Below are 26,799 nucleotides of genomic sequence, written 5' to 3'. Positions count from 1 at the left end.
ACAGGGATGGTGGCCTGCTGAGTCAGTAGACCACCGTATTTGTGATTGCCTTTAAATAAAGCAATTTTTTATGCAATCCGTTTTCCTCAAAGGAAAATGAGATGCATTTAAAAAAAAAATGAAAAGTGTAAGTTTAATTTTTTAGAGTAGGCAGTGGTCCATAGGGCTGCTGTCTACTCTTAAAAATGTTTGGTCATTATTTACAAGGGGAAGGGGTCACTTAGGGACCCCTTCTCTTTTGATACTGGCTTTACAATTCCTTTGAGGAGGTGGTAAAAGATCAATGGTTAAAATTCGGTCGCAAAACATTAATGCATACCACGATTCAGTATTTCGAAATGACGCCCTAAACAGGCCCCTTCCAAATACCGAAACGTTATAGGGTCGCACGTTGAGGTTTGTACATAAGAAAAGGCCTTTTTGGGTCATTTGCAACAGCAAAAATGCTTTGTACATCTGGCATTTATCTCCTACCTGAAAGACTATAGATGCTTATAAGATCCTGCCCTCCATCCTCATCATCATGCCATCGTTTATGTATTCGCATTAAAGTGTCCTTCATTTGTGCTCCATTGAGGGATGCCTTTAAGTATTTAACTCCCATTTCAACAGCATGTTGATTGTTACATGGATTTTCTTGAACAATAAAGCATTCAATTTGAAACGAGTTAAAAAAAACTACTGAGTACACTTTTAAGCGTCAGGCACATAATCAGAAGAAGAAGCATTTTTTAAAGATAAATGTGAGAGTCAATTGCATCGTCTATGCAATGAAGACACCGATGCCGCACAAGATAAAACGCTTTTGTAAACAGGGCGAAGAAAAGAAACGGTGCTTTTTGTACTGCACACGTCAAAGCCCAACACACTAATTAACCAGGGCAAGATCAGACAGCAGCACCAGGGATTGGATCACTTTTCTCTGCAAAAAAAAAGTCGGCAAGCAGTCCGATACTTGTCCATTTCCTTACACTGAACCCAATGTTTTCATTAACCATTTAATACTGTAGGAAGCTGTTAGTCAAAACACACACAACCAGATTCCGTCGTTCATTTTTAGAAGCCGATAGTAAGTGTCTCTGTGTTGAACAGTAGCAGACGGGTAGTGCATGACCTCGCACTGCGCATGCTCACAGGGAACCGTGTCTCGTATGAGACCGTGTTCTTCTAAATTATAAACTGGGGCCGCTTCAGGGTTTGCATAGGAGGGCTGAACTGACAGCTCCGGAGCTTTGTTCACCGGGTTCTTCTTCCTCACCTCACCAATACACTGCGACAAACTTTTAACTCGGAAAATTACAATGAAACCCAGAAAAAATATGTCGCGGCGAAATTCGGACGAGGTGAGTAATCATGGTCTACAACGAACCTTGGTTTTTATCTCAGCAATGACGCTTACGTAGTTGTTTGCCCGTGAAGTGCTAAGTTGTAAAAATGGAAATAACTTTTATCGCTTATGTAGATATTTATAGATATGAAAATAATGTCAACCTCTTTTTGTGCACAGAGGACGTTACTTGAATGTGATCTGAATACTATAATATTTTGCATTATGAGATTTGAACATCTGCTCTATGAAATTTGCTATTCCAGGCACCCGTTACTTTTTATGAAGTGGCTGCCTATTTCTCCGAAGAAGAGTGGAAACTTTTACACGAATGGCAGAAAGAACTTTACAAGAGTGTTATGAAGGAAATTCAGCAAGCTGTGATTTCACTGGGTAAGGTCATCAGATCTATTTTTGGAGGGTTGAGGGTGGGTAAATTCCTGATGGGACACACTTTTGTGTTTGGAAAAACTGTACCAATAGAGTGAAAATAAATAACATCCCTAGTAGAACAGGAACGTCTTTTCTAAAAATTTCAAAGAAAGTGTACAGTAAGAAGGTCTTCTGGCTCACCCCCAAAACAAGGGTTCTGACACATAATACTTGCTTATCAAATTAATGAAAACTGCAGATCATCATAGCATGATGACAGGTAACAACTCTTTAGCAAATCAGAATTAAAAAGTAATAACCTAATACATTAGCACAATCCCATTTTAAGAAACAATCTAGCATCTTCGGAGCTACTGCTATCTGAAGGTGTAAAAAAAACTAAACATTTCAACCATATCGTTTCATGCAAATGAGTAAGACCTGTTTACACGAAGTAACTACAGCAGAAGGGCCTAGGATATTGCAACATATCAGGAACACTGGAAAGTGCATTCTAAATGTTGTATTCATACCAGTAGCAAAAACCCTTTACATCAACTGTCTTTGGTCTGCGTAGCCTGCGAGGAGATGAGATACGCAGGGCACATTATGGGAAGTGGTGAATAAAGGAGCGAATGACAGAAAAAGCATACAAATTGCCTTGACATGGAGTTTTCACATAAAATGTGATTCAACTAAATCATGCTAATACACTTCTATACATCATATTAAACTCATTTCATCTATAATCTTATTAACTCATTATTTCTATTTTGCATCCAACATAAAATCATTAATATTAGTTATTATTTATGGCAAAAAAAGGTGAATTGTAAACGCTTCCTCACTTTTATGGTTCAAATAATAGTTTTGATCCTCATTGGCTTATGTGATGTAAAGAATTTGCATGATCAAACAACAGTATCCAATCACATTACATACAATGCCATTATTTCCTTCCTCATCTGTTTTTTTCTTCAAAAACAGCTAGCCCCATCTGCTTGGATTGTCTTCATTTTTTACTTTTTTGCTGTATATAGGAAATTATCCTTTTCTGTGTGGTCACCTCAGATTTTGTGCCTTTTTCTGGACCATATTTTTGTTGGACTTAAAACTCTGTGTACTGTTACTCCTGCTAAGCAGGAGTGAAGTGCCTGTGCTCTTCTTTTAAACATAGTCAGGCCCATAGCCAGAAGTATATTTTTAATGAGGCATGGGTCTCGGGTATGACCAAACATTAAGCTGTACTCCAACCATGCATTTGTTCCCAAATACTGGTTGTATCACTATATATTGGTCCCCAGAATATTGTGGTACAAGAATATTGAGGACAGAATATTGAAAGGTAAGTCCATATAGGAAGGTAACGATTTACCATTTGTAACTGCATATCTACATTCCTTTAAGATATATTTATATATATATATTTAACATATTTCATCCTTTTAGTAAGGTCCAGGAAAACGAGGTGAATGTATTTAAAAATGGCTCACTGTGCTGCATATCATCTGGTAGCAGTTACCAAACGCAGCCTCTCTTTTCTTTTTCGTGAGATGGTGCTCCTCCCCACGGTATGGCGCCCTTGTAGATAGTTTGCTCAACAATGGCCAATGGCTTAGGAAGGCCCACACAGCTCGCCTGCCTACTGGCATACCATTCTCCACTCGCCTCGATCACCAGGTAATTATCCATTTAGCCAACGCGTTTCAAGGCTCTCTGCCTCTTCTTCCAGGGCGGGTTCGACAAAATGCAATACAGATTCGTTTTAGCTCTCTCTTTCAGCATTTCATTGGCTCATGGCCCCCTAGTGGGCCACGCTCTCCGCACACGTTTGAAATATTGCATCTTGGGATATGCTGTCTTTAAAACGAGTAATCAATCTTCCCGCAGTGGGTGTATTGCGTTATTGTCCATATTTAACATATTAATCCTTTTAGTATTATATATATATATATATATATATATATATATATATATATATATATATATATATATATATATATATATATAATATTACCTACTGGCGGTCGCCAGTAGGTAGTTATAGTTAGAACCTAGTTTCCATAGGAAAAGCATTTTTTGATTTGCTAATAACTTTGGCGTCGTTTGATGAATGTCCGCGAAATTCTCCCAAAAAAAGGTCTATCCAGGTCAACTCCTATCCTGAAAGTTTGGGGGTGATTCGTCAAGCGAGTGCTGGGAAAAAAGGGGGGTCCCAAAAAGTGTTTTCTCCATGTTAATTTCCGTAGGAAATCTTATTACAGGCTACAGCCCGAACTGCTGAACGGAATTACACCAAATTTGGCAAAAATGTAGTGCTTGGGTCAGAAAGCGACCTTTTTTTTAAATGGTGTAAATCCGCTCAGTAGTTGCTGAGAAATTCAAAAAATTAAAGTCAAAAAATCAATTTCCCATTGGAAACTTTAGCTAAGGCTACAGCCCGAGCTGCTGAACGGAATTACACCAAATTTGGCAAAAAGGTAGTGCTTGATCCAGAAAGCTACTTTTTTTTAAATGGTGTAAATCCGTTCAGAAGTTGCTGAGAAATTAAAAAAATAAAAGTTTCGATATTTGGTGCAGCGGTTGGTTCGTGTACCCTCCCGACCACGCGCTTCACTTTGATTGGCTGCCACGACCACGAGCTTCACTGTGATTGGCTGCCAACACTCCAAACCAGGAAGTGTTGGCAGCCATCTTGTGACTAGGTAGAACCGAGTCTCAAGAAAACAGTCGAAAAAAGAAGAAAAGGGGGCAGGGTAGATATACCCTGACCCCTAGGCCTGCTCAGGGGGTCCCTCAAGGACCCCCAGGCACAATTTTATTTGTTTAAACGTCAGAATGTGCGCTGGGTGCTCAAATCCAGATGATTTTTTATTTTTTTATTTTTAAATTTATGAGGTAGCTCCCCCACTTCATTTAAATGTGCCCCCGGGTGGGCTAGGTTCCGGGGGAAATCCTATAATTATATTGCGGGATTGCTTTCGGGCAAGGGGAGCTGTATGTTAGCAGCTCCTCTTGCCCAAAGGCAATGTCGGCTCCCGCCGCAGGAGGCGGGGAGCCGGCTGGGACCGTGGGGGCATTGGAGCTCCCCCCACGGTCTCCAACGAAGAGGCTAGGCCCCGGGGGATTGGGTCCCCGGGGCCAGAAGTGGACAAGGGAAGGGGGACCACGCGGCCTAATGATTGATAAATACATTCAAGAATTGGGCATGCCCCGGGGAAGGGGTCCTTGGGGCGAATATTAATGAATGGAAGTGGACTGTTTTTTTTCCAGGAAAGTTTGGAGTGGCGATCCTAACGTGGCGCTCAGCACGGCCCCCTAGTGTGAAGGCGCTGGGTCCGCGGCTCTCAGCGCAACCCCTAGTGTGAACGCGCTGGGTGCGCGGCTCTCAGCGCGGCCCCCTAGTGTGAACGCGCTGGGTGTGCAGGTCTCAGCGCAGCACCCCAGTAATTCACAGGACATTAAAAGACCATTTACCTGTAAATGAGGCTTTGTGGTGATTTCACCTCTTCTTAGAGCCCCTGCATCTCCACTCGGCCTATGACTGGAAGAATTAGACGCCCCCCCCTGAAGTTTTTTATCAGCCTCCCCCGAAATTTGGCTCTAGTTGCGCCCCTGACAGGCATGCGCCGGCTTTTCCCACTCCGCTTACAGAATTCCATAGATTCTATCTGCCGTATGTCAATGATCCAGCTGTGGGGCCGGGAATATCTTGCAGACAGGATTCTGGGCCTTTCCCGAGGCTTGGTTTGCAATCCTGACGCTCCGCCGGGGTTGCCACTGGTTGGAAGCCAATTAGAGCCAAGCTCGTGCTCGGGGGTTAGGCTCTGCCAACTTATGTACTTATCCAATCACTCCGCCAATCCCGAAGCACTTATAAATTCACTATACACTCTCCTTGCAGTACTCTAATCATCCAGTCGCTACCCATGTACTCATAGAATGACCCAGACAAAGTTACATTACTGAGGTCTTCCCCACTGCCAGAGGTAACATGGTTGCGTGCGCAGTCAACAGCACAATGTAATGTGATAGGGACCAGAGCCATCATGCATACATAATGAACACACGGACACAGTTGGATAGTGGAACTGGCTACGGCACGTGCGCTCAGACCCTTTTCATTACCAGGGTCACATGTCCAGTGACGTCTGTGCTGGATGCGTGTGGGGTGAGTGTAAGCCAGCCCTCAGGGAATGGTTGGTGCTGGCAACAACTGCAACAGTGATAATCGGATCACACACAGAGATTCAATCATAAAAGGTCCATGACTTGTGGTGCACTAAGGTAGGGGTACCAGATCTTAAATCACACAGAAAAGATTGTATCGTAAAGGGTCCATGACTTGTGGTGCACTGAGGTAGGGGCACCCGAGATGAGCGTGCTGATGTGAAGAAATTGTTACTGGCCCTTCAGTATATTCCTGCTGCATGAGGTGACATTGTTGCGTCCGGTGTCTACAGCACGAAAGTCAATCATAAAGGGTCCATGAGTTGTGATGCACAGAGTTAGTGGCACCTGAAGAGCTCAGCGTGTGCACAGCCAGCGATGATGGCGTGTCCTTGCAGGACAGGATTGGATTGGATATGTGTGAGAACTGCTGACCGCAGTGTAGGCTGGAGGCAGCGGTCAGCAAGGGCCTACAACCACGTGATGTTGACTTGTGGTGCACTGAGTTAGTGGCAACAGTGTCGGTCAGCGTGTGCGCAGCCAGCGATGATACGTAGTTCGGGCGGGCCCCACTGGGAGCAATGTCTTTTGCCTAATGAATTCTGCGTAAATAAGGCCACATGGCGGTGACTTGTGGTGCACTAAGTTAGTGGCATCAGAAGCATTCAGCGTGTGCGCAGCCAGCGATGATGCGTGGTGCGGACGGGCCGCACTGGGAGCAATGTCTGTTGTCTACTGGACTGCGTCATCTGCAATCGCTACTCGATCTGAATTGTGAGCCCTGCTGTCCGCAGTGTAGATGGAAGGCAGTAGTAAGCACAGACATCGAGGAATGCTTTTTGTCACTTCCACTTGACAAAATCCGAGGACATAGAGTACAATTCTCTCTGCAATTAATAAATCAAGACTCAATTCAAATTGCGAGCTCTGCTGACCACAGTGTAGGCGTATGGAACAAAAGATGAAATATGTATCGAATACATTGTCGGAATGTGTAGGTTTCAGGGGCGTTATAGTTAGTTGCCTACTGGACACTGAAATTAAGGAATCAAGACTGAATTTGAATTGTGAGCCCTGCTGACCACAGTGTAGGCCGGAGGCAGAGGTCAGCAAGGGCCCACAGGCACGTAGCATAGAGTTGAGCTGCACAGTTAGTGGTACATGAAGCACTCAGCGTGTGCACAGCCAGCGATGATGCCTGTTGCCTACTGGACTCTGCAATTAATGAACCAAGACTCCATTTTAATTGTGAGCCCTGCTAACCTCCGTGTAGGCCGGAGGCAGCGGTCAGCAAGGGACCACAGCCACGTGACGTTGACTTGAGCTGCACAGATTGGGAGCATTTGGTCTTCTTAACCGATTATACTCTCTTACACAATTTGCATTGGCGCTAATCTTGAATTGTGAGCCCTGCTGAGCGCAGTGTAGGCTGGAGGCAGTGGTCAGCAAGGGCCCACAGCCACGTGGCGTTGACTTGAGCTACACAGAGTTAGTGGTACCTGAAGCACTCAGCATGTGCTCAGCCAGCAATGATGCGTGATCCGGGCGGGCCGCACTGGATGCAATGTCTGTTGCCTACTGGACTGTGTCATCTGCAATCGCGACTCAATCTGAATTGTGAGCCCTGCTGTCCACAGTGTACATCGAAGGCAGTAGTCTGTACAGACATAACTCTGCGGTGCTGTGCCGCTGGGTTCGCAGGGGACCTGTGTCGAGGAGGCCGGCGGTCAAGGCGGCGGCCTCGTGGCAGGGTGAGGGCTTCCGCTCTGGCAGACGAGTTGGTCTTCCCAGAAGTGAACCACGCCCAGAGCCCCGGCCTATTTATTCTCACTTCTACGCTGGAGTGGTGTACGTTGGACCAGCCCACTCCGCTTCCAGTTCCGCTTACAGGGGGGGGACGACACAGCTACATGACCGAGATCTTCCACACTGCCTGAGGTAACATGGTTGCGTCCACTGTCCACAACAGTACAAGCACCAGCAGTATATGTACACATGGAGAGGTCTGTGCTCTGCATAGTGAGGTCTGTCCAGCACATTACCGCTACACTTGGCATTGTGTGCATTGTTATTGATGGGTGACTTGCCTCCTTCACACATACTTGGTTCCCACGTCTCCCAACATTCAGCTATTGTGTGGCTAAGGGGCCATGCCGTTTTGGGAAGGTCCGCTGTTCTGTTCTGCGCTGCCTCGTGGTAGTAGGAGGGGGGGGTCCGAGGGGGAGGTCCTGGGAGTGGTGGCAGTGGTTGTTTTGGCCTTCTTGGGTGTCGGAGCTGCATGATCAGTAGCTCTATGACATGTGTTGGTCTTCAGGTGTGGTTCTGGGCTGGGCTCCCTTTCATACTGTAGGTAGTCGTCCTGCTTTACACCAGTAAAAGGCAGATGTTAAATTCCTACTGCTTACGCGGCTTATCGCCTGTTTTTGGATCGCATTGCAGATTTCGCTGGTTGTTGAAAATATTGGGAAGTGGTTCTTTCATGGTTTTTTTTGCACGGGAACGCCTATTCTGCATATCATTAGCGTTAGTTGTCGCTCTCATTGGTGGCGACGTTTTTTTAAAGAAGCTATCGCTGGAAAACTGGCGATATCGGCAGTTTTCACCAGGTTGAGAATGGGATGATAATTCTTGTGCTGCGGTAAAGTGCCGATAACTCAGCGATAAGTTCTTGAGAATACACCCCATCATTTTTTTATTTTTTCGTCCGGATTCGTGCACCCAGCCAATTAAAAAAAAAAAAAGAAAATAGTAATAATTTTTTGGCCCTGGGGCTTTTTGTGGGATCCCCTGAGCAGGCCTAGGGGGTCAGAGTGTTTGTACCCGGCCCACTTTTCTTGTTTTTTCATCTTTTTTCTTGTGATTCACATGTAGCTACAACAAAGTCTTAATAAACACAAGGGCTCGTTTTAGAGTCACCCTATAACCCAACAGTTGGGACTTATCGCCGAGTTATCGGCAGTTTAGCGCAGCAAAAGTGGCGAAAGAATTATCGCCCCATTCTCAAGTTGGTGCACACTGCCACATTGCCCACAGGCTGACGGTACCTACACAGCGGACAATCAACATCATTACGCAGACAAAGCTGCTGGCTGTGCTGCACCTGTTGGCCTCTGGTATCTTCCAACTAACAGCTGCGAGAGTCAACAGGGCCCCGGTTAGTGCACATGGGGTGGTCTGACACAGGAGAATGCAAAAGGGGATGCGTCCTAACCGGAACATTCATGCACACCATTTGGGAATGCACACATATCAGCTCTTACTGGCTCCAAATCCACGACACAATTAGTGAGGTGTTACGTGTCTCCCTCCACCCGGAGGCGAGACGATACATTTTAAATATTTGGGAGCCCACGGATTTAAACACTTCTCAGACGCAATGGGCAACGCTAGGGTTCATGTTGGCCAAAAGAAACATCGCCCAACTGTGGGGGGCAGCACAACCGCCCACTCTAGAAGCCTGGGGGAAGAACCTTGATTGGTGTATGTTTAGAGAAAAAACTGTGTATTTGGCAAGGGGGTGTCCTAGGAAATGGTCCCGTATCTGGAATCCGTGGAATGTTTATAGAGGAGAGATCTGTGTACCGCCTCGAAATATTGAGCATGATGACCCGATTTCCCCATAATGTTCCTCTCTATGGTGAAGTCAGTGTATCCATCCACCCATGCGTACTGTAATGTATAACCTGCACAACCCTCTGCATTGTATTACTGACCGATGTATGTTTAATAAAAAGATTTAAAAAAAAAACAACTGCAAGAGTCTGAGGAATCTCACAGCCAGCCCTATTAAACTTCCTCACACGTCTTGGATGCATGTCTATAAAAGCAACTCAGGCCCCTGCATCCGCTCCACCTGCTCTTCCCAATTCGTAGTATTCCTGCACAACCAACCCCAACCCCAGCCGTTGCTTGACGCCTCTGTGCTCCAGATCCAAGATTGTAGTCACTGAAATGGGGGTGCGCCAGGTCATGAAGTCTAGTAGTCAACAGTAGTGGAAAAACAGTACTTTATTAGAAAAACAAATTAATAACACAAAAACATCAAACAACGAGTGACATTGCCAACGGGGAACATCAACTTGTGGATCGAAATAACTGTAGATCGTCCTGGAAATCCCAAAAGTCCGTATTCAGAAACCTGTTGGATAAATGAAGATAATGGTTAAGCATTAGTATGGTCACAAACGTAATATGGTACAATGTATTGCACTTGCACAAACCAGAATGCTTACAGGTATGATCAATCCTGCACAAAATGACCGTAACAGAAGCTTGTGTGGTCGTAACCTTCTTAGGAAAGAAAAGGAACGTTACAACCACACAAACTTCTGTTACGGTCTCATTATGCAGGATTTATCACACCTGTAAGCATCAGGGTTCATTTCAGCTTGATACACATGCATGTTCACTTCACCTAAACTGCACAGAAACAACTGGAGACCAAGCAAGGGAACCACGCCTTAGCAGCCTTCCTGCACGTGTTGAGGACGACTGACTGCACACATGTACTATTTGTGCCTCCTGCCGAAATGGCACCCAATCACCGCAACAGAAACCACATGCATTCCAACAATGTGCAGGCAAAACTGGACCACCGGGGCCTGTACACTAATGTCGTCGCAAACTTCTCAGGCAGTGTGCATGAGTCTTACATCTTTCGCAAGCATCCCAGCCCTGGTCCCCAGACCAGTCCGCCGCCCAGCGATGACTGCCCGACCCTACGCACCCAGACCTCAATGCTCGCCTGATTCCACTGGTGTGTATCCAAGAGGGCCCACCACGTGCCGGAGCAACCTCCTCAGCCGTTGGTGGATTCCACAGCACAGGCCCCCAGCGCATCCTGCTGCACCGCGCCGAGGAGTTATGTCTGTACAGCCAGCTGCCTTTGGCATACACGTGGTCCAGCCGAGCTCACAATTCAAAGCGGGTCTTGATTGCCAGGATAGCGTATCGAGGCCACGCATCATTGCAGTTTGCACACCCGCTGAGCTCTGGTGACACTAACTCAGTGCAGCTCAAGTCATCGCCATGTGGCGGGAGGCCCGTGCCGGCAAAGTGCTTTGGCTGCCACCATCTCTGTGCACCTCAACTCATTGCGACGTTGCGGGAGGCCCGTGTCGGTCAAAGTGCCTCGGCTGCCACCAACATAATAAGCACACGGATACACCCAGATAGAGAGTGGAAATGGCATCGAGCACGTGCGCCCGGCCCTTTTTATTGGCAGGGTCACATGTCCTGTGACGCCTGTGCTGCATGGGTGTGGTGTGGGTGTAAAGCAGCCGTAAGGGAGTGGCTGTGGCATGCTGACAACCAGACCTGTGATCAGCAGATCACTACAGGGAAGACCTGGGACATTTAGCGTTGTAGTTTCCTCCCTGTAAGCTTAAGCGGAGTGGGCTGGCTGAAACGCGTATCCTTCAGGACTTTACCAATATGGCGGTTTGAATCTGCACACCCAGCGAGATAGGTACATGATGGGTGCGCGACTCCACTTTTTCTAATATATATATATATATATATATATATATATATATATATATATATATATATATATTACCTACTGGCGGTCGCCAGTAGGTAGTTATAGTTAGGACCACGTTTCCATAGGAAATCCGCGACATTCTATTTTGAATAACTTTGGCGCCGGTCGACGAATCCTCGCGAATTTTTCAAAATAGGTGGGGCGCTACGCTCCGCTCCTACCCTGAAAGTCTCGGGGGGATTCGTCAAGCGGGGGCTGAGATAAAAGGGGGGTCCCAAAACGCATTTTTCCCATGCATTTTTCCATAGGACCTTTAGACACAGCTACAGCCCGAACGGCTGAACAGAATTACTTGAAATTTGGCAGAGAGGTAGCCATAAGGTCAAGGAAGTGCCTTTTGCAGGTCTGGTGTAAATCTGTTCAGTATTTCCGGAGAAAATAGCATTTAAAAGCATATATATATCTATATGCGCGCAGGGTGCGCGCACCGTGCGAGCACCGTGCGAGCACCCTAACGTGCGCGAGCGTAATTCTGATTGGTGGTTACATGTTAGTCAACGTTCTAATCGGTCGAAATCAGGAAGTGTCGGCCGCCATTTTGTTTGTTTTCAGTGCGAGAGTGAAAAAGGAAGGTGGCGAACGTGAAAAGGGGGCAGGGTAGAGAGTTCCTGACCCCCTAGCCTTTGTCAGGGGGTCCCTGAAGGACCCCGAAGGCAAAAAAAAATATATATATTTTTTTTTAAATCGCGGGGTGCGCGCACAGTGCGCGCACCCTGAAAAACACACACAAAAAATATTTTTTTTTACAAAAAAAAAAAAAGAATTCGCAGGGTGAAAACCAAAAAAAAAAATAATAATAATTTTTAATATGTAGTTTATTGTAAAATAAATATATAAAAAAAATAATACATAAATAAATTAGCATTTAAAAAAACGTACAAATTCACTGAAAAAACCATAGGTTTCACACATGTTATAGTTAGCTGGACATTTCACTCATAAAAAACCAATGAAAATCCCCCGTTATAGTTACTGCAGGCAACTATAACTCACGCGACCGTAATCCTCTGCTGATGCTAATACTGTATTTAGACACTTATTTACCCATGTCTTCTTCCATTAATCTTTAGCTATACATATATTACAAATATTTATTTTTCAGAAAGACACATATGTCATCAGTGATGTAATATCTGACGTCATCAGCAGAGGATTGCGGTCGCGTGAGTTATAGTTGCCTGCAGTAACTATAACGGGGGAATTTCATTGGTTTTTTATGAGTGAAAAGTCCAGCTAACTATAACATGTGTGAAACCTATGGTTTTTTAAGTGAATATATATATATATATATATATATATATATATATTAATATTTAAGAAAACATAATACATTATATTGTTTTAATAACAAACTAAAAAAATACAAAAACTATTTTTTGGATATTAAAGTTACAAAATATCACAAAAAAAATTTCAAAATTACTGAAAAAACCATAGCTTTAATAAACAATATAATTCGAAATTAGCATTTAAAAAGCCTTTGAAATTCACAGAAAAAACCATAGGTTTCAGGCACGTTATAGTTAGAAATTAGCTTTTTAAAAACTTTAGAAATTCACTGAAATAAACACAGGTTTCAGGGACGTTTTAGTTAGTTGGACATTTCACTCGTACAAAACCAGAGAAATTCCACCGTTATAGTTAGTTCAGCTAACTATAACTCGTGCCCCCGCAATGCACTGCTGATGACGTTACATATTACATCATTCATGACATGGTCAGTGACATGTCTCCCACCTGGGTGAGGGGACATCACCCAGGGAATCCAAGACCACCTGACCCTGGAGCCTGAAGCACCTGCTTGCCAAGAAGAGTGACTCTGCTGCGGAGGAGGACCGCGTTGGAGGGCATGAGGTCCAGTGGGGTTCCTGGCAATTGGATCCCTGTAGAAAGGTTTGAGTAGACGACTGCTGCACTGATTAGGTTGTTGTCCATGTGCGGGAAAAAGTCGTTTGCCCCGTAAACCTGGTGAGGCCACCATAAAGATTGGTGCCCAACTGATTGGGCTGTAGCCCGTGTGTGGAACCTAATAGGCCGTTGCATATGGTAGGTGGGACCTCCATGAAGATTGCTGCTGTGCTGATTGGACCGAAACCCGTGTAAAGAGGAGGAACGGTGATCTTGTATGTCAGGGGAGCCACTGGGGAAAGGCAAGGAGCATGGACACTGCTGTGGTAACTTGAGCCAACCCATGCCGTGACCGAGGACCAGGAGCGTCACAGCCCCCACCCCACTGGTCAGGAGGATCCCAAGAAACTCGAGAACCACCTGGCCGCTGCAGGACTGCATGTGAAGAACTTGAGGATGCCCACCCGCAGTCCCTCCCGTGTGTAAGACTTCAGCATCCCCCCTGCGAAGGGGGCATGCTCAGAGACTCCAGTTGCTCAAATCCTGCAGGTGTGGTTAAAACAGAGTTATGCGCCAGATGACCCCAGGGAAACTTGCCTGCCAGATAGTGCTTCAACGCTGGAACACTTTTGACTTAAATAAAGAGACGGAATGGGACCCCCTAGACTCTAACTACTAGTGGAGTTTAACTTGAATGGCGCCTATAGTGAATGAGGAATAATCACTACCGCTAGCGAGAGGAGAGTGAGACTCAGGGACTGCCCCCCAATGAAACACTAGAGCCTTAGAGCCCTGACCTCAGGGGACTGTGTGTATTGTTTGTGAATGTCGTCTTTTAGATGTGGTCATATATAACTACTACTATTTTTCATAAAAGCAAGTATTTGACTGGTCAATCATGTACTGTTGAGCCCATTTTCCATTGTGAGCCTATGTTCACCCCCGTGTCTGCCTCCTCCATAAGGAGCCTACGACTGCTTGATCCCTGCTGTCACTGAGAGTCAAGTGCTGAAGGGGTACTTGGCCCTTTTGGTCTGAATCTATAGTAGGTTGGGCTCCAGGATATCAGGAGTAAAAGAGTCCATACCCACGGTTGTGTCCAGAAATTCCGACATAACCTGTGGCCCTTTGAGCCGGGTTCTGACACATGGTAAAGAATAGGTGATTGTGTGAGCCTTGGATGGGTCCTTTTGAGGCCTGTGGCCTGGCTGAGGACACTAGTTCTATCTCTAGTTAGAAGAATTGATTCTAAGGTTCTGAATAATGGTTTCATAGTTTGCATCTGGGAGCATGCTTTGTCATAAAATCTCTTATTGATGCTGCTTACATAGTACAGCCCAATTGGATCCTACAGAGTCCTCCATTTCTTGAATTATGGACATTCTCCGCCCTTTCACATGTAGTAGATTCTTTGCATAGAATGTTAAAGCTGGCACCCACTATGTGGCTAAGATTGTTTGGATGAGCATGCACATTTCTGAGCTGTGAATGTAGAAAGCATGGCAGTCTGATATGTGGACTTTGAAGACCACTATGCAAGGTAATTCGTGGACCTTACACTAAGTTCCATTTTCGAAAATAAAGCCCAAAATTGTGCATCGAAATTCCGTTGGGCTAGGCCTTTTGGCCAAAACACGATAATCTATAAATTTCACTTAAAATCTCCTAACACCTTTTCTCCATGTGTATCTAGCTCTCATTTTGCTCCTTTAGGCTCTCTCTTAGTTTTTCTATTCTCTCCCCATCTCCTAATCTCTATCCCCACTGCTTCTCTAAACCTTCGTCCCACTACCTCTGTTTGCTGCTGCATCTATCGTCCCATTCCTTTCTCTCCTGCCCTCTCTCTTGGCTTTTCTACTTACTCTCTTTCTTTTCTCTCTCCTTTTCTAAAATCTCTTCTCTCTATCTTCTCTACTATCTTTTACCTATATATACCAATATTTCTTATTGTCTCTCTTGCCCTCGTCTCCATAGTCCATTTATCACAACGGAAACTTTCTCTTGGCTGTGCATGGCAATTAGCAGCACCACCCACCTGCCTTCGACCATTGTTCTTTTTGCTGTACCCCATCCCCAGAAACCTATTACCCTGGGCACCTCCTGGAACTGTAGAAGACCCCTACGATCATGAAGTCAGTCCAATATAACCAACAAATTCCTGCAGCTTGCTGCCAATTCGTATTGATTGGGACATCCGGCTGACTTTATTTGGTGGGTTTTAACTGATTTTGGGGCAGACAGCGACCTATTGACATCTACCCTGCTACTTCCACAGTGAGGTGGACTTGAAGGGGTTGTCCACAGTACTGGAAATGAAAATATGTTTGGTAAAAACACCAGAAACATTTCCTTTTTCAAAATCAAAGTTAGGAAGGGAGGGAAATGCCCCCATGAGTCCAGAGTTTGATTTCTTTTTTGTTTTACTGTATTGCGCAGCAAGCATGCTGTGTGCTCTGTGGGTTACACAGCAAAACAAAAGTGGAAGCAGTCCTAGCTAATGGAATCTGTGGGGATCCACAAATGTTCTACCACACAGTGTTCCTACCCCCATCCTGATAGCCTAGTCACACAAGTGGGTTACTATAGGTATCGCCTGTGAAATGAAAGGCTCCATAAGCCCCCTTAGACACATGGAAACATCAAGATTTTGCCTTTCAAATTGACCCATTGAGGCACTATGGGTAGCTGCAGTATTTAGGACAGGGCTCAGTTGTCACCCAGAGAAACCTGCAAGACCCAGACATTTCAGAAAACAAGGCACCTATGGTAGTCTGGGGTGGTGTGGCTTCGTGGATCCCAATATCTTCTCTTACCCAGAATGACCTGCAAACACCAAACATTGGTTAAAGCACAGATTCTCCTTATATTTCCGCGAAGGAAAGTTCAAGAATCTGTGAGGATCCATAAAATTCCTACCACCCAGCGTCTTTACACTTCTCCCAATAAAAATGCTACCTCAAATTTTCACCAACTATTATGCATATAATACATTCATTTACATCATAAAATCAATGTATTTACTATAACCATGTTAGATAAAGATCAAGCAAAGATTTTAAGGTGTCAGTATATTTATAAATACCGATTCATACTACACAGATCTTAAATGACAATATATAAAAATCAGGGAATGTTAGTGAATGTTCTTTGACAATGTCTAGAGAGGTCAATTATAATACACATGCTCAGCCTCCGATGCACTGATTATGGTTTCCACAATAATTGCTTCAAGGAGATGAATCTTCAGTGTATTGACCCTGGCAGGGCTATCTAGATATTAAACCTTTTTCGATAGATAGATATTCTATTATAGCAGACATTTGTGACCTGGGGGCTATATTGGGTCATTTCAGATTCACACTACTGCAGGTTAGGGCATTTACAGCCCTCTGCAGCGGGCCCATTAACCTAACAAACTATATGGCTCCTGCAAGCAAAATAAAGATCTCTAGAGCAGATACATTATCTCACTAGGTTATATTTCACAACAGGCACCAGTCCAATGGAAGTCCTACCCAGCTTGTGATGACTCTGCCCCAGCACAAAAGATGATTCAAAGAACTATGCCATATAGGAATCTAACGTTTTCTGATTAGACATTGCTTTTGAATTGCTGGTAGGTTTAAGTAGTAACAACCACAGAAATAGGAAAGCTTATAAACGCTGCTGGCTTAAGAACAACATGACTCAATATCCTGTACAGTTGTGCAGTCTTTTAACACAGCAAATTCTTGTTTGACATACCATATGTGAAAGGTGAGAATGGAGTTCAGCTAAAGTCTATTGAATTCTTGCCCTTTCAGCTGTGACTGTGAACTAGTGTTGTTTCCACCTTTCTCACCAGCCCCTCATACACAACACTGTGGCATCCCTCAGGAGTCCATCATATCTCCCTCTATTATTCAATATCCACCCAACCCCCTTACCCAACCTGATAAAATCATTCAACCGCACCTGTTATAACTATGCAGATGACACAGATACATCATCTTAAAATCTATGGTCTGCAAGACCCCTGCAATTCAACACTTGATGATTGCCTTCAGGCCATGAACGCATGGATGATGAATAACCATCTAAAGCTAAATACTGCAACGAAAGAGAACATGACCTGCGGAAAATGGCAAAAATACCAGCAAACTGTGAAATGGTCTAAGGAATATGAGGTCACTCACATTACATTTCGTCCTCCCATATATTGGATACCAACAGAAACTGCAGCCATCTTCACACTTGTAATCTCCAAGCTTGACTATAAATTGGGCCACCCTCATTCATCATCCACAAATGCAAATGCTGTTGCAAGACTTCCTTCTCTGACTTCAACCAATACAACACATGACTCTAGTCTTGTAATCACTCCTCTGTCTACCAATAGCAAGAAGGGCAATGTTCAAGACACTTTGCAATGTCCATAGAGCATCCAAGGAAAAAGACTGATATACCTACAAGTAAAATTCAAGCAATACAAACAAAAAAGGACACTGCGCTCCAGGCTTGAACCACTTTTCATCATACCACCTTTCCATAAGAAATCCTTTGGAGGCACTTCTTTCTCAGTACAAGAGGCCAAGCTCTGGAACATACTACCAGCCAGCAGTTGAAGCATCCAGGAGCAAATACACGTCAGAAGACAGTTGAAAACATGGCTATTACCTGACTCAAACTGGATTTTAGTGTTTGATGTGGGAGTACACTAGTAATTTCCATGGTACAATTCCTTTACACTCCCAGTTTTAATCCCAAGTTTGGTATGACTGAAGATGTTGGCCATCTTGGATTTGCCCTTACACATTGTAATTCGGGCCTCTTTGCAGTAAGGCAAACTGGAACTACTGAAAAAGTAGGTAGGCCTGGGCCTGAGAACTTTTTTTTTTTTTTTTTTTTTTTAAAAGACCTTTATTGAGAGATACACAGTACACAGCTGACAGCCTACAACCCAAGGGGCCGGCCACGGAGGTGATATTGTATGTGTAGCCAAATAACACAGCCCTGTGCCGTCAACCCGGGGGCACGGCGGCGTTAATAAACAAGTGTATCAAATTGTAGGGAAGAAGAACTTAGGTCTCGGTTTCTCTTAGAACCACTTTTCAACATAGGCAGGTGCCCCAACAGGCGTAAAGGTACCTAACAGTCAAACTCCCCCCCCCCCACCCTTTTAACTAACGGTCCACACTGTACGTACCGTATGCCTTCCACTTCCCGGTGGTGCGACCTACGCATCTCTATCTTAGCCCTCGGAGGGCCTGAGAACTTTTAACCCATTGGTTAGGAAGTTCCCAAGAGTCAGCCCCGCCCAGAACACTTTCCGGACCTGTGGAAGGTTAGAAGCCTGGGACCTGAGAGGAGCCCTGTGGGACTGGATTTGCTCCCTCTTGTAACCAGTACAAAGAAGTGGACTCCAAGGGAGCCCCCCACTCATTAATATAACATTATAGCCCCAGGGAGGTGGCAGTCCCCAGGGTTGCGAGGGCCGCATTCCTGCTATATTTAGTACTAGGGAGTACTTTGAATAGCCCGAGGAGGGAGGCCCGTGCGCCCCCCTCATATATTTACACATGCCCTCAGGACCTGGCTCACCTGAGGGCCATTTTCAAACGAAGCGCTTTGTTTTTTTTAAATTGAAATTTCGTTGGGAGTCACAGATCCAGGGTGACTCCTGTCAAATTATTTTTTTCCCAGAGGTGCAGGTTCCTTAAGACGTCATTAGAGATTACTTTTGAGTCAGGCTTAAAAGCACTGAAATTTCTATCATAAAAGTGCAGTTCCACTAGTCATTACGAGGTGTCCCTCTCGAGCAAAATGCAAAAGCATTGATATTCTTCAAAGTAAAATAGGTTCTAGATGTAGCACTCAAGTCACATTCAAAACATTGAAATTCTCACATGAATCCACATTTCTGCTAGCCGTTACTAGGTGTCTCTCACAAGTCAAATACAAAAGCATTGGAATTCTTTAATGAAGCCAGTTTTACTAGTCCTTAATAGGTGTCCCTATTGAGTCATATGCGAAAGCATTGAAATTCTTACCTGAATCTATAGTTCCACAAGTGTTTTTAGGTATCCCTCTCACGTCAATTGTAAACAAGCATTAAAATTATTCCGGAAGCTTCAGTTCTACCAGTCATTACTAGGTGTCCCTATCAAGTTAGATTCAAAAGCATTGAAAATCTTAGATGAAGCTTCAGTTCCACTAGTCGTTACTTGGTGTCCGTCACAAGTCAAATGCAAAAGCATTGACATTTTTTCATGAAGCTGCAGTTCCACAGGTTGTTGCTCGTTATCCCTCTGGAGTCAAATGAAAAAGCATTTATGGGCATATTTACTATGATTTTGCATTTGGTGCATCACTTTTGTGGCCCAGCCCGACACAAAATCATTTTGCATATTTAGTAAGACATGTAAACCCACTTTGTGTGGCTTTGCGTGGTTTAGAAAATGCAAAGTACCGCAAGGCATCGCATAGCGGTGCATTGCATTACCTTGCATTGATAAGACATTTTATGTGTGTAGTATGGGCTTTCCCATGCAATGCATCCACCTATGGATTTTGGCACATTCCCAGATTTATTAAAGCTAGTACACCTGGGAATGTGTCAAAATGTTATGCCTTCCCCAGTGAGGTGTAATGAGGAGAAGACTCTTTATTTCACCTCATTACTTCCGCTTTGTATATGTGTTGCATTCTGTAGCACACATATTTATTTTATAGAGTTTTATATAGAGCGAACTTGACCCCAATCTGGTTATTAGAGCGCTTTACATAGCACCAGTTGCATTACATGAGGACGCATTCCTTTTTGTTAGGCATGGGGAGATTAAGTGATTTGCCCAGAATCACAGGATGTTCACCGTGATTGCAGAGACTCGAACCCAGTTCCCCAGGTTCGAGATCGACCGCCCTAGCTGTTAGGCCAACTCCTCTCCCCAAGAGGAATATGCCTCTAAGGATTGTTTTTGTGCCGGAAGGTATCCCTTCCGGCGCAGAACAATCCTGCCCATAATGCAGGCACCCTTGCCCAATGGTACAAGTTTGCCTGCATTGAGTGCTGCACTGCAGGGAGGGACCTGAAGAGCGCCATATCTTAGTAGATATGGTGCTTTTCAGCACTCTGTCCCATTCATGCCATGCAGCACAGCAACTTGCCTTGAGGCACTGCAATGCGTGGATTCTAAGTAAATCCGACCCTCAACATATTACATGAAGCTGCAGTTCCTCTAGTGTTTACTAGGATTCCCTCATAAGTCACATGCAAAAGCTTTGAAATTCGTATGTCATTTCTAAGTATCCCTCTCGAGTCAAATGCAAAAACATTGGAATTCTTACATGAAGCTGCAGTTCCACTTGTTGTTAACAGAGGACGTACACAAGTCAGATGCAACTACTTCGAAAGATCTTCACAAGGCTGAGGTTGTGTGACTTTAATATATACATTAGCATACACACTTGTGCTAGTTTAATCATTTGTGCTTGGTTTCCATAGATTTTTATTTGCCAAAGTTGGTTCATAATAATCAGTCAATTACGGATTTGAATACATTTCTTGATTTCCATCACAGTAAGTGATTACACCCTACCAAATATAGGAGCTTTTATCCTCTGGTAAGTAAAAGTGCATATAGATGATCTATTATTGATATTTTGTTTAAGGTAGGTGTAATTGTATACTTAAACTAGTGAGTCTTTGCCTAGTGGCTCACTATGAGGTAAGAGGAGGAGTGTTTTCTTTATGCAGTCCGCAACCAAGGTATCTTTCTGTTTCTACCAGCTTCTTTTCAAAAGCTACAGTTCCACAAGTAGTTACTAGAGATCTCTCTCAAGTCAGATACAAGTGGTTGGAAATGTCAATCACAAACCTGAGTGGAATGTGGCTTCAACCTAGAAATCTGCATGTATACTCTAGCTACTAATAAATTGTGCTAATTTTCTGTAAGATAAATAAATATACCAAAGCTGGTTTATAGTGCGGGATCAACACTGTAATTTGCATGTTTCCTAAGGGTTATGGAAATATTTGATGAACGCCTATTAAACACAGTTCTGCTCAGAAGCCTGCACCGGTGCTATTGAAGGTCAAGCAGAAGTTTGCCAAGGCTGCATGGCCTTGATTCCCCCATGTCTCTCCAATTACCCCATCCCGTAATGTCTCTTTTTCAGGTTCTTTTTCATCCATTCTATCTCTCTTTGTCACTGTTTATCCCTCTTTTTCTTCATCTTTCTTTCCCTCTTTTATGTTTTTCTTTCTCTTGCTCTGGAGCATTGTATGTTGAGAAAAATTAAGTGCTGGTCCGCAAAATTAGTGCAGCTGAGCGCCACCTGCAACTAGCTGCTCATATTAAGCAGTAGATACAACTTATATGAGCGCGTGAAAGGGCCAGCGGGGGTGGTGATTTCGGAACCAGTTCCTAGGAGAAAACTAGACTGCGCATTATGCATATGGGAATTGGGACAAGAAATTACAAGTAAGTGGTGGTGATAGACACTGTCTCATACACAAACGTGATATTCAGTAAGCTCGTTGTCTGAAGATAGATAATGTGGCCAGAAGCAAGAGAATCACCAAGTATGGGCGCTAAAAGGAAGTAGGCTTTTTCGGTGACGATAAGAATAGGCACAGAAAAAACACTCCAAACCCTTAATGCAAGGCTGTTCAAAAGATCAAAGGCAGCGATCTAAATCATTTGCTTTTGTAACAGGTCCTTGAATGCAATACCCTTGCTTTGAAATACCATGGGACTAGAATCCTTAATACTGAAGCGGTGAGTCTGAAGCCTTAACCACTAGCCTGCCTCCTAAGAGTGGCCAGCTTAGTATACATAAAGACATTAATAATTTCAAGTACTCAGCTCGGACCAACAATACAGCAGCAAATTTATTAATTCAGGCACCCTGATGAACATCTCATCTTCCAAAAGGAATGTTCGGAAATATAGTGGTGAAACATGCTGATGAATTATAGGAAACTAACTTAGAATCCACTGTTCTATTACAACCTACTTGATGTTTTTCAATAAATCAGAGGTTCAGAAAAAAGAGTGTATGCCCAAAAGGTATTTAATGCTGCAACCATGAGTGGATCAGACAGAAAAAAATACATTTGTGATACAATCACCCACAAAATACAAAGGAGGGAAAAAAAACTGTAGGTTTATTGGAAATTATACCAGAAATTCCAATGATAATAGGTCCATTATTATGGAATATTGGAAAGTGCTTAAACGTGATACTGATACAAGCAATCTTTTAAATGAAAGGAGTCTGTAGCACATAAAATGAGCAGTAAGGTGAGATACAGTCTCTGCCACAGTTTTAGACTGATGAGTGTCTTAAGAAGTTGAATAGCTGGAGCAGCACTATTTTACCACCTTCGACGGTGGTAAATGGTTGCTTGTCACAGGAATTTTCAATGCATGTGTTCCCTTTGGCTTGAAACTTAGCAGCATATGTTGGCATACAAATAACAAAATAACATATACAAAGCAACATTATAACTCAATTAAAATATAACTGTCACAACAGAACAAAACATTCAACATATAACTCAACTCAACAACCACAGTACAAGACAACATAATTGCATTGCAATAATGCAGCACAATAACAGTAGTATAAAAAACCCCACAAAACAGCAGTACAAAAAACAAATGACATGTAACCACCACAACAAAATACCATACAACAATTGTACACACACATTCCTGTCGCTCATTACAGTAGAATATAAAAATAAATTTCCAAAAACATCTCAAAACAAAAATCTTGTTAAAATCTTTAATATTTATGTGCAGAGTTTCTTTGATGTTTAGATGTCTGCACTTTGCACAGGATCAGTTGGCTAAATTTGATTTCATGTAGTATGTTATTGCAGAGTTTCCTTGACTGAAGCTAACAAGTTTAATCTGATAAACGGTTTTAATTAGTTTGCTTTTGCCTGTTTGAGGAGTTGTCAGCTGGAAAGTAGAGTGAAAGAGAGTTTTGTTAAATGTGAGGATTTAAGCATCCAAATACTACATTAGTAGATCTAGTTAGGATCTTTCCCCAGGCTACAGAAGGACTTTAAAGAAATGTGTCACTTGTGCCTCAGATTATGGGTATATGTTCTAGAATACACTTGTAAACTTAGATATGTTGAAAGTACTGTCTTCCCAGTATGAAAAGGATTTTAGGGCAGGAGAGGGTGATTAGAAATATGGATTTAAGTTAATCAATTGCCGGGCGCTTCTGCAGCTTGCATAACAGTACACATGAAATGTTGACATTTTTTTGGACGACATGGTGATGAAGATGGAAAGAGTAGATGACTGAGAAAAAAATCTTTGCACACTGAAATCCAAATATATAATTTCATTGAACGTCAATAATCTGAATGGACTGCACATGGATAAAAATAATGCGTACACATTGATTAATGGAATCATATGTACAGACTGATTTTTGGAATAATGGTCCCTATTGACTGAATAGCTGAAGGACTTTGTTATGAATGTATTGATTCTAACCTAATGGCTGTTCCAATTATATGACTAGTGATTATTCTTTTATTTGTGCTGAATTCATATGATCTTGAAAGCAGTTCACTAGGTCAGGATGGAATATGAAATGATTATACAATTAAATGGATTTCCCTAGGGTTATCTTACATTCCCTGGTTGCGTGCTATGAATCTTAAAGAAGTTTTTGAGTTATGGTATTAAAGGCCCTTTTCACTTTTCATTAATTGTTTTTTGGATGTGCAATAATATTTTTTAATGGCAATAATAGATGAATTCATATTTGTGATTATTTATGTGAATTCACGGAATCTAAAGTTTCCACTTCTAACTAAAGTTTTGGATTTATGTTTGAAGCTGATGTTATGTTATGTTAATTTAATTTGTAACACACACTAATCCCCCGGGAGGGGTATCTTGCCGCAGAAACAGTTCACAGGCAAAGAGAAAACTGCTAAAATTAGAACAGCCCTGTCTTGAGTAATTTTCTAAATTGAAGGTGATCAGTACATGTTTTTGAATGTGCACTGGCAACTCATTCCAGTAAAGAGTGGCTAGGCAAGAAAAGGACCTGCTCACAGATCAGGACCTTCTGACCATGGGACGGTGAGCAAAGCTTAATTGCTAGATCTTAGGAGTCTGAAAGGACGTTAGTGAGTAAGCTTCGAAGATAGGTAGCTTGGACCTTTCCCTATCAGAGAGGTGTGTGATATGCAACAGATTTTGAAAATATTTCTCTTCTGGACTGGTAGCCAATGTAATGAACGCAGAAGGGTAAAGAATGCAGCACCAGATGAAAGATTGCAAATGAGAGGGGCTGTGGTGTAGTTTTGATAACAACAACTTATTTGCCGGGGCCAGTAGGGCATTGCCATGATCCAAATGGCTAATGACAAGAGCCTGAACCACAGCTTTCCCCGCTGTGAGTAGTAGGAATGGGAAGGTTCTTCTCAACCGGCATATTGTCTGAAAGCAGGTGCCTATAATAGACAAAACCTGCTCTTTCATAGTAAGGGATTGATCGAGACGAACACCCAAGTTCTTGACTACCTGTTTGGGTGTCGGAGCTGTGCCTGGTTCTGAAAGCAACCAATCAAAGGCCCAAAGCTGTTGGGCCTTACCAAACAATTTGCAGGGGTGAGCTAATTAGTAAGAGCAACAGAGATCCTAGGAGGACAAATTGTTGGAGGGGGGTAGAATGGAATTAATCTCCTCACATGCCGGATCAGATGGGCTAAGGAAGTTCTGATAGATCGCTTTGATTTTATCTTCAAAATGATTGGCCAGAGAATCGCAAATTGCTTTTGAAGCATGTATTTCTTGAGAAAAGGCACCAGGGTTTAGGAAAGCGTTAAGCATTATTAATAGCTCTTTGGACGAATTACCAGCCTGGACGATTTGGTTGGAAATGTAAGATTTCTGGGCTCTTTAGATGTTGTGGTGGTTAAGGCTCCTCTACAGGCCTCCATTTCTATTTTATTGTTGGTTAGCTACCACTGTCTTTCCAATTGTTTACAAGAAGCTTTCTCTGTCCTCAGTTCTGGTATGTACCAGAGCGCATGGAATCCATATTTGGAACTGGAACTAAATTATGAGGGGCAATCGTATCAAGAGCTGAAGTTAAGGCTCTATGGAAGTCTAGTATCGCTTGATCAACGTCTAAGTCTACCGATGTAGCAGTAAACTCAGACTCCTTAGCAAAAGAGTCAGGAGTGATTTTTCGCCGGTGTCTTGAAACATTTTTATGGGCTTTTGTCATTTTTCCCATCTCCTTTAACATAGGAATCTGGAAATAGGTAAGTGAGTGGCCCATCCAGAATAAAGATTTGGGGGGGGGTTCACAGGTTAGAGATATAGCGTTCATAAACATTAGATTCACATGTGCCCTTCAGCATGGGTAAGTTCCTAGATGTTTTGGTGCAGGGCCAAGCATGGCTAAATCAGAAATAAGCTGTCCTACCTCCGTATTTAGGGAGTCTTCTCCACAGTAGTTAAAGTGTCCAGCAAAAGAAACTGTTGCGATACCAAGACATGGGGCACAACATATACAGTTAGGCGCTGGCTAAATCCTTTTTTGGGCCCCGTAGGGCGATACACTACAGCGCCTTTCCATAAGTCCTTTGGGGAGAATTCAAACTTAAATATACATATCTCAGCCCAATCAGCAGGCGAAGTGTCAATAAGTGAAAGATTGATAGTGTCCTTAAAAACAATGGTTAGTCAGCAGCCTATCCTGCCTTCTTGGGGCACATTGTTGCTTGACAAAGGTAGGTGGATCTCAAACGCATTGAAAGCCTAAACAATAAATAAGGGTGAGCTGGTCTCCAGAGTACTCTCTTTGTCTAGATGTGATATGGGACGGCCTGCATATAAATTGTGTATTCTTGCGTACTTTGTCATGGTCAATAAATAGCAAGGAGTGTGGATTGGGATGTCTATTTCTATTTCTATCTATCTATATATCTGCAAATCAAGGCTAGGAACTCTTAAGTAGTTCCAAGGTTTACATGGAGAGCTGCTCCTGTTTATGGAGTGTATCTACGACACCAGCAACACTGAATTTGCCTACCACAAATGTCTGTTTTTCTTTAGAGTTTTTAGGCTTAGGATGGGCACAATGACATTCATGCTGTGTTAGAAAAGCAACAAAGCCTTTTGCTATTTTTGCAGCAAAGTCTTTAAGCATGGGATTATCTAGTACTAACCACATTGAGCTAAAAAATGACATACCTTTTTTGCTATTCCAATCACAGTATTACAGCTTTGGACTGGTAAAATATCCTTCAAGTCAATCTGGAATAAATAAAAGCAGCTTCTGACACGTGTTTCACTATCATTAGAGCTTGGCAGAAAAGCATAGCTTTTTCTCAACACAAGGGTTTCACCCAATATTGATTAAAATCAAACACAAGCTGAAAGTGCCACATAAATGATGCAGTTCAGGGTTATTCACAACCACACACACACACGTAGGAAATCGTTGAATACGTTTCATTTTTTTTAAGTTGCTAACTAGTACTTACCTGTGAAGTTGTGGTTCCTGTTGTAAA

The 26,799-nt window shown here is 43.2% G+C and overlaps 1 protein-coding gene across 3 annotated transcripts in view; it reads left to right on the top strand.

Moving 5' to 3' along the window:
* The first annotated feature begins 1,132 nt into the window (after positions 1-1,132).
* Positions 1,133-26,799, top strand: part of LOC146861851 (uncharacterized) — an 84,608-nt gene continuing 58,941 nt past the window's right edge. Inside the window, exons 1-2 of one of the 3 annotated variants that reach the window (XM_085641014.1) lie at positions 1,133-1,343; positions 1,594-1,720. In XM_085641014.1, coding sequence (XP_085497140.1) covers positions 1,302-1,343; positions 1,594-1,720 — 169 coding nt within the window. In that variant the 5' untranslated portion in view covers positions 1,133-1,301. The remainder of the gene's footprint in view (positions 1,344-1,593; positions 1,721-26,799) is intronic. The other 2 variants (XM_085641016.1, XM_085641015.1) reach the window with 2 other exon arrangements.

Source organism: Triturus cristatus, chromosome 2_2 (assembly GCF_964204655.1).
Source record: "Triturus cristatus chromosome 2_2, aTriCri1.1, whole genome shotgun sequence".
In the NCBI taxonomy this organism is placed as follows: Eukaryota; Metazoa; Chordata; class Amphibia; order Caudata; family Salamandridae; genus Triturus; species Triturus cristatus.
Note: the sequence above shows the minus strand (reverse complement) of the source record. Positions and strands in the feature narration are given on the sequence as shown.